This window comes from Acinonyx jubatus, chromosome E1 (assembly GCF_027475565.1).
Source record: "Acinonyx jubatus isolate Ajub_Pintada_27869175 chromosome E1, VMU_Ajub_asm_v1.0, whole genome shotgun sequence".
In the NCBI taxonomy this organism is placed as follows: domain Eukaryota; kingdom Metazoa; phylum Chordata; class Mammalia; order Carnivora; family Felidae; genus Acinonyx; species Acinonyx jubatus.
Genome location: NC_069397.1, coordinates 30,673,760 through 30,687,779, shown reverse-complemented (window position 1 = coordinate 30,687,779; position 14,020 = coordinate 30,673,760). Strand labels below are relative to the sequence as shown.

Below are 14,020 nucleotides of genomic sequence, written 5' to 3'. Positions count from 1 at the left end.
TATCTAGATTACAGCTTGGAATTCTCGGTCAAGTTCTTCCAAAACAAACAAAAAAATTTGGTAAAATTACGATCCCAACTGAATTAAAACTCTAAAAGTTAAATTGGAAGTTACATATTTCTGTTTCAAAGCCAGCTCTTTGTTAAACCCCAAGCTCCAGATAAATTCTAAATGTTTAAATAGCCAAAACATAGCTTTTGTGTTGTAGCAGGTTTCAGTGAGCAGAGTTGACATTCTGATTAGGAAAGGAAATGCCCAATACTGTAGATGTTTCCTTCAGTACATTTGTAATCAGACTTGGAGAAGTAGGAAGACAGTTGTTTTTGTTTTTTTTTTTTTTCTTTCTATCAACCTTCACTAAACTAGAAAATGCATGTTTAGGGTTAAATATATTTAACTGGATTTTAACAAATTAATATTTATATTGTGAGCAAGTTACATGGTAAAATTTATGAGATAGGTGTACCTGTGTGTCTGTCTTTGATTAGGGACTTCTGTTTATAGACAGAGATTGAAAATTGTTTCTTTGGTTTTCTTTGATGTTCAGAGTCAGAGCTCAATTTTGCACCTTTTGGAGAATGAGGCAGGTGCAGGTAGAGAAGCTGACAGCTCTTGGGAGGGTTAATTAGAGCTAATTATAATTTGATTGACCTGCTTTTCTTCCAGAAAGCTTAACCAAATCTTCCTTTGCAAAATGGGGATTTTGTTTTTTCTTACAAACTGAAGAAAATCGTTGTTTCTTGGATTTATGAGTGTCTGTCATTTTACACACTTTCCAAAGAAGTGTCAGCACATAATTCATAGAAGCAGGGATACAGGTGGAGTTGGAATGGACCTTCAAGATTATATAGTCCTTGAGAGCATATATTATATTAGCTTGTGATGAAAAACTACTTTTTGGGAAAGATAAACGAGTGTGCATAATTTTTAAACCTATGTGATGAAAAACTAACAATAAATTTGTAAAATACAATGAAGTGTAACTGTTCCTAATTCCACATAGTTTTGATATAATCTTATTTACTTGATAAATACTATGAAAGGATTTTTAAATGTATATGTAAAGAGAATATAATGAAGTGATTTGCTTTTCATTAAGTGTTTTTCATAGCATGGTTTATGGTTGTTATTGTAATTATTCAAATGAAATATCATTCTAATAGTCCAATAAAATTGAAACCTTTTATGAAGAACTTTCCTATGAAAGCTTCTTACCTAATAAGATTTTCTAAGGCAGTTACTATATATGAAAAACAAAGTTGACATTTTTACCATCAACTCAGTTGTATCTCATATTTATGGTTTAAGTGGAGCACTTGTTCATGTTAGATAGGGTTTTACTCTCAGCTTGTGTTCTAATTTGAACAATCAAGACTCGTTGGCTTTAGAAGTCAGGCAGTAAAATACTTAATATTTTAATGAGGATTCAAGATAGCAATAGGAGATACTAAGTAGTATGTGATTAATTATAGACAACAGATATAAAAGATAAAAGGAGGGAAAATTGTAAGCGGAAGTGGTCTGGGAAGATTGGAGAAGGTATAATCTGAAGTAGATTTTAAATGATAGACAATCAAATGAAGGAAAAAGAGGAAAAGTGTATACATAGCAGAAGGAACATTGTCCTGGACAGCATCTTAGAGGTGGGAGAGTTTAGTCTGGGAAATTTGGAAAGTAATGTACTTGGATATGGTAATCATGTAAGAGAATTGAATGTGCCAAAGCTGGAAATAGAGATTTGGAACAAGTAGTGGAGAGCCTTGAAGTATGGAGATTGAGGTTCTATTTTATCATACTACCTAAGGTTATCTCAGTCTTGTTACGTGAGCAGTATTTTGGGAAAATTGATCCTTCAAAAGTATGCAGAATATGCAGTAGTGAAAAACACAATGGGCAGATAGTGAAGAACACAATGGGCAGGGTGATCATTTATGTGATTCTCATAGTATCTAACTATGAGGTGATGGAAACATGAATCAGTCGTGGAGGCAAGAATGCAGATTAAGGAATAGGTGGAAATATATCATAAACGAAGACTTCGCAGTATTTAATAACTGGCTGGGTATGAAGTGGATGGTAGGCTGGATGTATGCATGAAAGAGGAGTAAGGAAAGAGAAAGGAGAGAGCACATATCAGAGGCACATAGAAAGTTCTGTGAATTAACTACCCCTCTCCAAAGTGCATCCATGCTTAAATAAGGAACAAGTTGCATATTCATTTGTGAATATCTGCAAATTACTTTGAGATCATCCATTGGAGAGAAATGGTATACATGTTTTAAAAATCCGATAAGGAAACTAGAGGTAACTTGCTTTTTAAACACTTTTCCTTCAACAGCCCTCTTCCTGCAGTAACCCTTAATCTTTTTTCACAAGCTGTAGTGGGACAAAGACCAACAAGGGTTCTCCAATGAGTGAATGTAGGAAGCTGGTAAGAGAAGTATTCTTTCAGGCTTAGTAGCGTAGGTTACATTACACCAAGACATATATCTCTTTGCAGTCTCTTCTTTTTCCTCCTGTCGCCCATTGACATTTTGAAAGATTTACTGATTGGCTTAAAAATTACAGAATTTCGAAGGTTAGTGACATGGATGTGCTAGCCTAATTACAAATGTGCAACTGCTGTTAACGCTTGCTCCTCCTTTAGGGAGTCGTAACTGGAGAAGAAAATGTTTTACATAATTGTTGCTAACATTAAAAAGACCCATGCCTATTATGTTCCCAAACAACTTCTCTAAAGTTCAATAACTGGTATTACTAATTGATTGCCTCAGGAAAGCCCTTAATTAACTGTCTAGTCTAGCCCTCTGATCACATAGGTGATTGTGTATATTTTTCAAAAGCAGTAAAGAGGAATGGGAAAGAGCAGTACCAAGGACTATAATCGTTTCTTTAACCCTCCTGTGAGAATTGTTTCGATGTTATTAAGTAGGTGTTATTTCCCATTATACATCTGGACAAACTGAGTCCTAGAGAATTACATAGCCAGAAAAAAAGAAAGATTACACATCAAAGATTCTGACCTAGCTTTAGCTCATCTAACACTCATGTTTTTTCTTCTACATCATGTTCCTTGTGGGGGTGGAAAAGCACATAGCACATTGTCTTTTGTCTGAGCTTATGGTGCCCTTTGTGTGAGTTTATAGTACCCTTTGTCTCTTTTGTCAAAGGAGAATTTGGCCTGATCTTTCCTGAAGATTCATTGTGAAAATGTAAGGTGGAAAATCCTCGTTTTACAATGGGACAGTATGAGTTGAAGGTATTTCCTCAGTGTCACCAAAAAAAAAAAAAAAAAAAAGCCAAATCAGAGATTTGATTTCTTGTATATGGATATATGCTTCTGGTGTATGTGCTCATACTGCTTAGTATTAAAAAGCATAATGCTTATGTTGATTTTTCTGATTGCTATAACATCTTGGTTTCTCTTTTATTTTCTAACTTTCTAAACTGAATTAATCTCTATCTAATACAAAATAAATCAGTGAACTAGCAGCAGCATTTATCCTGATTGGATTTCAGGCTCATGGTGAGGTACTCAGAAAATTCTGGCTCAATTGTTACGGACATGGGAGGCTTTGCAGTTATTTATTAGAAGACGACCCGGGAAGAAAAGAAAAAATGGATTTATGTGATCCTGTATTGCTAAATACAGCACACTGCTGCTGTCTCTTTTTTACTGCTTCCTCTAGAAGTCATCATTTCAATGCACTAATCTTTTAAACAGCCATTCAGTGGGAATTGGGCTAGAACTTTGCTAAGGGGTCACATTTACCAACCCGACAGTTATACATTTACAAAAGAAATAGCATGAATTTATTCAGCATCAAAACCTCTGCATCTTTTACCACCCAACTGCATTTCACACTGTATTACCATCAGTGAACTATCATGACTATATAAATTCCATCCAGATTCTTCATTTAATTAACTAGCATTCTTTGAACAAAAATAAAAGTGCTGTTTTTATAGGGGAATAAAAGCTGCATGAAGTGAGTGTGAAGGAGACAAATCATCAAATTAGTTATTATTCATTGCAGCTATGGAGAATTCTCTGCCCCTCCTCTTTCTCTTCAGTGGCACTATATTTTTTTCTAGCTTGATTGAATGAATGGAAAAGGGGGGAACAGTGTAGCAGCCTCGAAGGTATTTCAGTATATTGTAATGGTCACATCCTAAGCTCATGTGGGGTTGGGCACTGACGATATTGTCAAATACAAGTGATTTTTTTTTTTTAATCATTTTCTGTTTTTGGAGAGACAGTATGGCATAGTAGCCAAGAGCATGAACTTTGTGCTTTGTGACTAGACAGCCTTGGTTCAAATCCTAGCCTGTTTGTGACTTTTTTTTTTTTTTTTTTTTTTTGAGAGAGAGAGAGAGAGGGAGAATGAGCGGGGTAGAGGGAGGAGGAGCAGAAAGAGAGAGAGAGAGAGTTTCTCTGCACTGTCAGTGCAGAACCTCCATGCAGGGCTCGATCCCATGAACTATGAGATCATGACCTGAGCTGAAACCAAGAGTCAGACGCTTAACTGAGTAAGCCACCCATGAGCCCCTAGGTTTGTGTTTCTGAGCAAGTTACTTAATGTATCTGTGCTTCAGTTTTTTCCACCTGTTAAATGAGTATAATAATAGACATACCTCAGGCAGCAGTGTGTGGATTGGCTGAGTTGGTCCATGTAAATCATTTACAGTAGTGCCAATATCCATCTGCATCCTGTATGTACAAAAGCAGTCTGATGTGAAGGTGATGAAGCTGTGACACCAGTGACTTGGTCACCTGGCCTGAACCAATTGATGTGGCTTCATAAATGTTCTTTTATTTACCCAGATAGTTCTTTGTAACAGTATTTTTTGATTATAAGACAGTTTTAAAAATAAAGAAATTAAGTTTTGTTTTTTTTAATTTTTTTTTTTTAACATTTATTTATTTTTGAGACAGAGAGAGACAGAGCATCAACGGGGGAGGGTCAGAGAGAGAGGGAGACACAGAATCCGAAACAGGCTCCAGGCTCTGAGCGGTCAGCACAGAGCCTGATGCGGGGCTTGAACTCACGGACTGCGAGATCGTGACCTGAGCTGAAGTCGGACGCTCAACCGACTGAGCCACCCAGGCGCCCCAAGTTTTGGTTTTTTTTATTTGAGTATAGTTGACATGCAATGTTACATAAGTTTCAGGTGTACAAGGTAGTGATTCAACAACCATACAGTTATGCTGTGCTTGTAATTACCCTCTGTCGCCATGCAACGCTGTTGCAATACTGTTGACTGTATTTCCTACTGCTGAATCTTTTGTTCCTGTGGCTGAAATGGAGCTCTTTGAATCAGAGGTGTGATAGGCAGTTGGTTGGCCATATCTTTCCATCCTGAACCCTGCTGCCAGATTTAGCTTTCTGAGACACTCTGTTCTCAAATCAATTTCTGTTCAAAAGGCCTTAAAAGTTACCTGATATGGGGCACCTGGGTGGCTCAGTCAGTCAGATGTCCGACTTTGGCCCAGGTCATGGTTTGTGAGTTCGAGCCCCACATTGTGCCCTGTGCTGACAGATCGCAGCCTGGAGCCTGCTTCGGATTCTGTGTCTCTCTCTTTCTGCTTCTCTCTCTCTCTCTCTCTCAAAAATAAATAAGCATTAAGAAAAAAAAAGTTACCTGATGTAAGCTCTTTTGCCTGTCATGCCATTTCCACCAGAGCCTTGCTTGTTCTTTCCCTGTATCTCCTCAACCTTTTTTATCCATTGTTCTCCCAGGAAGCATGTACTCCAGTCAAAATTAATCTAGTGCCATTTTTCAAATGTACCACATTCCTTCTTGTCTCTCTTCCTTCGTTCACATTGGTCTTTTTGTCTAACATGCCCTACCCTGTTCCTCCACTTATCTAAGTTATACCTAATTTTCTGAACTGAGCCATAAAAGGGAAGGTACCTTTTATCTTCTTTGTATTTTTTATCACATAATATGATTGTCTGGATGTGCTATCTGCTAAGTAAATGCTGTTAATGATGATGAAGTCTTCTGTTAGCTCTACTTTCAAACTATATTTAGTATCTCACCACTTTACACCAACTCCAACACTGTCATCCTTGTTCAAGCCACAGTTACTTTATGCCTGTCCCCTTCTTCCACCTGCTCCACCCTTGCCCACTCCCTACAATTTACTCTTAACCCATCTGCAAAAGTATTGCATTTACAGGTTAAGTCAGATCATAATTGTTTCTCTGCGCCAAACTCCCCAATAACTTCCCATCTCACCCTGAGTAAAGCCAAAGTTTTTATGATGCCCTACAAAAGCCTCTTAAGGTCTGCCACTCCACCCCAACACCATCCCTGCCCTCACTCCTTGTGTCCTACTACTCCCTTCTTCCTGTCCCTTACCACTCTCTACTTCTGTCACACTGGCTTCTTTGCTGTTCTCTAAAGATGCAAGGAACAGTTCCACCTCAGGGCCTTTGCACAAACTGGTTCCTTTTCCCAGAAAGCTCTTTGAGAAATCTTCATGGCTCCATGCTTCCTGCAGCTCTCTGATTAAATGTCTTCTCAGTAAGGTCTTCACTGATAATCCCTAATTTATTGTCTATCTCTCCAAACTAGAGTGTAAATGGGGGGGAGGGGGTGCATGAGGGAGGACTTTTTGTCTGTTTTGTTAGGTTCTCTGTCCTCAGTACCTGAAACAGAATCTGACATATAATAAGTACTTAGGAAACAGTGCATGTATGAATGAAAAATTGACCCTTAAAAATATGTCCATATTCTTAACTCTCCCTTCATTTCAAACGTATTTAGACTCAAACAAAAGCAAGCATCCTGTAATAGCTCTGAGAAAATTAAAATAGCCATAGTTGAATATTAGCCATGGCAATTGGAGCAGAAAGTTCCATTGCAGAGAAAAGATATTTCTGCATCAAGTAAAGAAAAAGAAATCGTTTACAGTATAATAACTGCCATGTGAAATTATATTAGGTGTCCTGGGGGGACTGTCGTCCACCCAGCACCAAAGCACATTTTGAGAGTGCAAATGGTTTTGGTCACTCCATCCTCTTCCTAAGGTAGAGAATGTAGCTAGTTTTGGGGTTTTTTTTATTTGTTTTTATTTGTTTGTTTGTTTTGTCATTTGTTTTGTCACTTAGTTGTAGAGTAAAAAGGTGAAAGAGCATTAATGTTGGAGTTTAGCAGACCCAGGTTTAAACTCTGGCAATACTATGTGTCCTTGGACAGAATGGGTAACCTCTCTGAGCCTCTGTTTAATTATGTATAAAATAGTTTTTAATAATGCCTTTCTCTGTTCTAGAGGTTAAATGAGAAAAGACACATGAATCTTCTAGGACAAAAATGTCATGTGAGCATTGCACCCTATAGAAATAGCTATATGTTTTGCTACTGAATTCCACGTTTTGGCTTAAATCAAAAGGGAGAAATAGCAGTTAGACTGATGTCTAGGAATAAGCTTTGGGTCCTGGGCTTGGACCACAGGGAAGTCTGCTACACCACAGATCTCTCAGCTGTATCTGATGAAGCTGTAAGCACCTTTCTAGAACATGAGCCCTACCACCTACTTGAGTTTTGTGGAAGCCTACTCTTTTTATCTTCTGAACCAGTTCTTATTCTAGTCTCCATTTTCAATTCCCTTCTACTTCCCTTATTTCCCAAATGTTATGCTAGCTGTGTGAAGTTGGAAATCCTATACTGAAAATTATCCAGGAGATCAACAGAGGAAAAGTAAGATCAGGTATTTACTGTCCATAATAAAATAACGTGAAGACTCATTTTCACATTGATATGTGAGGAACACATGTATATCTATTAAGTTTGGGAATTATAAGTTCCAGAGGGAGGAAAATATTTTGTTTAAACTGTATGTTTTTTTTTTTTAACATGGCTTTTTTTCAATGGCATGAATTTTGCAATCCTCAGGAAGCCAAAGCTGTTGTTGAAGAAACCAGAGCCCTGCGAAGTCGGATTCACCTTGCCGAAGCTGCACAGCGACAGGCACACGGAATGGAAATGGACTATGAAGAAGTGATCCATCTGTTAGAGGCCGAGATCACAGATCTAAAGGCTCAGCTTGCTGATTATTCGGACCAAAATAAAGTAAGCAAAACCGTCCTCTCTTTTAGTTACCATGGTTTCCTTGCCGTTGTCATGTATCCTGTTTTCATTTTCTTTTCATCTGCACTTCTAAACTAGGTCAGTGTTTGTCTTCTATTATTCAATGATAGGATGATGTGTCGTGATGGGATGGGGGGGTAAGGTGAAGGTTGTGAGCCTCCCTTTATCCACATAGCTTGGGGATGAAAAAGCATGTGACCCAAATTTATTTGGGTCATTGGTCAACATTGTGCAGCTCAGGCAGTAAGTCCTAGAACTATTTAACATTTAATTGATTACATTGGTTTTCTCCATTTGTTCCTAAACTTGCTAATTTGCCTTGTGGGGATGGGAGGAGGAGAGTCTAGGGATGGGTTTTCCTCTTTGATTAGAGCACTCAAGGAAGTGTGAATGTTAAATAATTTTTGCCCAGGGCCAAGATAATTAATAGGAAGAAACTGAGTTTGAATTTAATAGGCTCCAATTTCAATAGCAAAATACTGAATGCTATTTATAAGGCAATGTGATCCTTTTTTCATGGGAATTTTTTTATATGATTTTTTAACATAATACATACTATATTCATTGAAAAGTCTTCAAAAACTATAGTAGACATACACATTTTTACTTCACTGAGGTAGAAAATTAAGTAAATTGAAATACATATTTAATGACTTCAACAAGTTCATTTAGGATAGGTGTTTACATCTCTAATACAGTCAACTTTCAAGAAAACATAAAGCAAATTTGAATAATTTATGTCTATCTATATAAACATAAAACTGTTAAATACCTTAAATATACCAAGTGGAAGTGAAACCAGTTTTAGAAAAGCAAAATGAAGAGGAAAATCTGAAATTTTCTTTGGCTAGCTCTTGAGAGGCACTAATACATTTCTCACATCTGCCCATTTAAACCGATTCCGAAAGAGCTGATGTTCCTACTTTGATAATACACAAGGCTAAGGGAAAGTTATATTACTTGAAAAGGCAACAATACTTAGAAATACTACATATATTTATTATTTTTGACCCAGTGTTTACATTTTGAAATCAGAGATCCATGCTTAGTTCATGTGAGTAACTTTAACATGATTCTGAAAATATTTGGGGAATTAATCAAAATGTCAAAAGTACAGTTTTATAAAACTCTGTTTACTTTTGGAGGGATAATCAACAGTCTTTAAAAATACATTCTAAGTAATATAATATTCACAGAGTTCTCATGAATTGATTCAAAAAACTTTTTTAAGCATAGATTATTTGCAATTCTCTGTTCCAGCTCTTAGCTGATAGACATTTTGGTCCTAAGTTGTCTGGCAATGTAATTAATTCAGTTTTTCTCTTTTTTAGCATAATGGGGTCTCCTGCCATTCCTCCTAACAAGATTCTAAGTTGGCCGTTAACGTGTCTCTTAAAAAAATAATCTTTTGTTTATTTTTCAAAGAAAAAATATTAGACAAGAGCATCTCAACATTTTCCAAACTCAATACCAGTGGAGAAAGAGAAGGAAAGTTTTTTCTTTTTAATTGTTTAAGATTGCTTCAAGAGACATTGACCAAGATGTTGCAGGACGTAGATTCAAATATTCTTTTTTAAGACACAGGTTCATTTTGTAACTATGTTTTTTTCACTGTAAGTTTTTCCTTTAAAAAAATTTTTTTAGGGGCACCTGGGTGGCTCAGTCAGTTAAGCGTCCGACTTCAGCTCAGGTCATGATCTCGTGGTCCATGAGTTTGAGCCCCTCATTGGGCTCTGTGCTGACAGCTCAGAACTTGGAGCCTGTTTCAGATTCTGTGTCTCTGGCCCTCCCCCGTTCATGCTCTGTCTCTCTCTGTCTCAAAAATAAATAAACGTTAAAAAAAATAAACATTAAAAAAATTTTTTAATGTTTACTTTTTTTTGAGAGAGAGAGAGAGAGACAGCATGATTAGGGTAGGGGCAGAGAGAGAGAGAGGGAGACACAGAATCTGAAGCAGGCTCCAGGCTCTGAGCTGTCAGCACAGAGCCCAACACAGGGCTTGAACTATAAACTGCAAGATTATGACCTGAGCTGAAGTTGGACACTTAACCGACTGAGCCACCCAGGTGCCTCAAGTTTTCCCTTTTATTATCTCTATACTTACTTAGCTTTTTTATTTTTTATTTTTTCTGTTTACCCCCCAGCTTAGGAAATAAAACATTACCAAAACCTTTGAAGATCCAGTGACCCTCCCTAGTTACAATCTTCTCCCTTGCCCTCAGAAGTTACCACTTTCCTGGATTTAATATTAACCATTTTCTTGATCATTTTACCACATATGTTTATATCTCTTACTGGTAAATGTTGTTGAGTCCTGCCTGTTTATTAACTTTATATAAATAGAATTGTCCTACATGTATTATTCTTGCTTTTTTCACTCAAACTTTTATTTTTGAAATTCATCTATTTGAAATTTATAGTTGGTTCATGTATTTTCATTGTTTTTTTTTTGTACTCCCTTGAATGGATATACTATAGTATATTTGTCCATTCTGTATTTGATGAACAGTCCAATTGTTTCTGTTTTCTTTATTATGAACAATGTTGATAAAAACACTTTTGTATATATCCTGCTCCACATGTATAACAGTTTCTCTTGGGTTCATACCTTAGAGTGGAATTGCTAGGTTGAATGATGATTGATCACCTTTACCAGGTCATGCCTAATTGTGTTTGAAAGCTTTTGAGCCAATTTTTACTCCCACCAGTAGTGAATGAGAGATACTATTTACCACACATCCTTGCTGACACATTGTTTTCATTTACTTTTAATTTATGTCAATCTGGTAGGTGTAATAAGTAAATCTCATTATGGTTTAATTTGGATTTCCCTGATTACTAATGACTTTGAGCCACGGGTGTGTTGGGACCAGCTAGCACTGGCTCACAATAGGTGATTGTATGCATATCTTCTCAACTGCATATTCAGTGACATCAGGTTGTTTGGTAGCTTCATATCAGCTGTGGTGGAATTATTTATACCCCCAAATGCTATAAACCAGGGCTTTTTGCCCTGGCCCAGATAGCCAGTTGAGCATATATTTATGTACTTGTCAGGCATTTATGTTTTCTGAAATGCCTTTTCATAACTTTCAATTGTTTTTCCCATTAGGTTGTTCTTTGCACATTGATATGTAGTGATTGTTCACATGTTCAAGTTACTACACCTATATTAAATTATATGTTATTAAAAATCTTTTCTCTCAGATTCATGGCTTACTTTTCACCCAGTGGCAAAAGAAACACTGACTTTCATGTAGTCATACTTATCAGTCTTTTCCCGTATGTGCCCTTTTACAAGTTCTTCTATTCCCAAAGATATTCTTTATATCTGCCTCTAAGTTTTGATCTTTCTGTCATTGGTTTCGTAGCATTGTATGGGGATGGAGATCCATTTTATTCTTTCTTTATACTAAATGAACGACCAACTATCCCAGGCCCATTTATTCAAAAGCCTCTTCTTTCCTAATTGATCTACAAAATCAGGTCTGTCATATATCAAGATTTCATTTGCATTTATCTTTCTGAGGGCCCGCTATTCTCCTTCACTGGTCTATTTGTACATTCTTGCACAAATAACATACGATTTTGGTTACTATAACTTTTATAGGGAATCTTGATATATGACCATCCTGCCTAGTTCTTTTTCTTTAAAAGTATGTTGGCTACGTGACCCTTTGTCCTTTTATGTGTATAAATTCAACCAAAAGAAAAAAAACTACTGGAATTTTTACTGAAAATAAGTTAAATATATAGATGAATTCGGGAAGAATTTACATGTTTATGATTGAGTCTTTATAAACACCACTGAAGCAAAAGACCGGATAATTGCATTGTGGCCAGAGAATCTAGTCTATAGTATAATCGATTCCAAAATATGTTGGTGGTTGCTTTGTGGCTTATACTGTATAGCCAGTGTTCACACATGGTCAAAGTGAGCTTCAAAAGAATTCTTCATGTTTTTTTGATGTATCATTTTATATATTCCACTAGATCAGATTCATTAATTGTAAAGTCCAGCTTTTCTCTAGTCATCTTAATTTCTTTGTCAGAGAAATGTGTTAAAATCTTCCTTTTTTTTTTGGTGCGCCTGGGTGGCTCAGTGAGTTAAGCATCTAACTTCGGCTCAGGTCATGATCTCACAGCTCATGGGTTCAAGCCCCATGTCAGGCTCTGTGCTGAAGGCTCTGTGCTTTGTAGTCTGTGTCTCCCGCTCCTCTGCCCCTCCCCTACTGGTGCTCTCTCACGCACGTGCATTCTGTCTGTCTCTCTCTCTCTCTCAAAAATAAATAAATGTTAAAAAAATAAGAAGAAAAAATCTCCCCCTTTTTTTAAAAAAGTAATGTTTTTAGCCATATATAGGCTTGGAATTACATTATCATCCTTTATGGAATGTTGTGACTCTTCAATTTATCAATCTTATATTCCCCCTAATATTTATTTTTGATTAATACTAAAATAGTTACAACAGTTTTCTTTTGGTATTTATGGTGTATCTGTTCTCCTTCCTTTCACTTTTAACTTTGCATTGTCCTCACATTTTAATTGTGTATGTGGTAAACAACATATAGCTGAATTGTTCCCTCATCTTACTAATTTTTGACCTTTAATTGGAAAGATCTTTCCATTTACCCTGTTTTATTTGATAATGCCGTTGGCTTCATTTCTACCCTCTTTAATTTATGCATTTTATTTGTGCTTTAGTTTTTGGTTGTGTTTTTTTTTTTTCTTTCAATGTGCCTTGTCTTGCCTGTTTGTTTGTTTGGTTTTTAATGTTTATTTTTTGTTTATATTTTGTGAGAAAGAGAGTGTGAGCTGGGAGGGGCAGAGAGAGAGGGAGAAAGAATCCCAAGCAGGCTCCACGCTGTCAGTGCAGAGCCCAACATGGGGCTTTATCTGGGGCTTGATCCCATGAACTGTGAGATCATGACCTGAGCCAAAATCAAGGGTCAGATGCTTAACCAACTGAGCCACCCAGGTACTCCTTGTCTGTTTTTTTTTTTTTTTTTTAAATTGGTTCAGATTTCTCCTGTGTTCCCTAACTCCCATTCCATGTATTTCCTTCTACTGGTTTATAGAAGGTATGTACTCTGTTTCTAATTTTTAATGATTATCTTAGAAATTTTAACATTCTATTTTCACTCAAATTATAAAACTAATCACTAATTTTCCCCTGCTTCTAAATATGCTAGTACTTTAAAACCTAAATCCAATCATTCCTTCCTACTTAATTTCTATTTTTGTCAGTATTTTAGTTCTTTCTTGACTTTTAACACCATAAGTTAGACACTATCACAATTTCTTTTGTGGAGTCAACTTTTGTTTAAATAGATGCCTTCTTTACCATTTTCTGTGTCCAGCATTCTTTTTTGTATCTCAGTCCTTCTTGCTAAAATTATTTCCTTCCTGAAGTACAGCTTTTAGAAATGTGTTTAATGAGGATCTGTTGGTAACACATTCTCTTCATTTTCGTTTGTCTGAAAACATCTTTATTGAACTCTTGCTCTTGAAATACATGTGTGCTACATTTAAAGTAAGTTTGCACTTAATTTCTTTCAGTGTCTTTATTCTATGATTGTGATATCAGCAGCCAATCTGTTATTTGTTTGCAATACATTGTTTCTTTCTTGATGATTTTAAGATCTCTTTATCATCTGTGTTCAGCAGTTTGTGATGAGTCATGTGTTGACTTATTTTTATTTATAGTGCTTGAGATTCACTGAGTTTCCTGATCTGAGAAACATTCTTTTGTTATATCTGAAAAACTCCAAATTGTTATCCTGAGCTATGTCTCTTTCATTCTTTCTGAACCCTCATGTGTAATTCAGATTGAGTATATACTATACCTTCATCTAGTTATTTTCTCCTTACCTCTTCTCCTTTTTTTATATCCTCCCATTTTATTTTTCTGCTGCATTATGAA

General features: G+C 36.3%; 1 protein-coding gene across 11 annotated transcripts in view; it reads left to right on the top strand.

Annotated features, from left to right (window-relative positions):
* The window catches only part of STXBP4 (syntaxin binding protein 4), a 166,939-nt gene that overhangs the window by 80,369 nt on the left and 72,550 nt on the right, over window positions 1-14,020 (top strand). For all 11 annotated transcript variants that reach the window (XM_027034161.2, XM_053212452.1, XM_053212450.1 and 8 more), the window contains one exon: window positions 7,903-8,079. In XM_027034161.2, coding sequence (XP_026889962.1) covers window positions 7,903-8,079 — 177 coding nt within the window. The remainder of the gene's footprint in view (window positions 1-7,902; window positions 8,080-14,020) is intronic.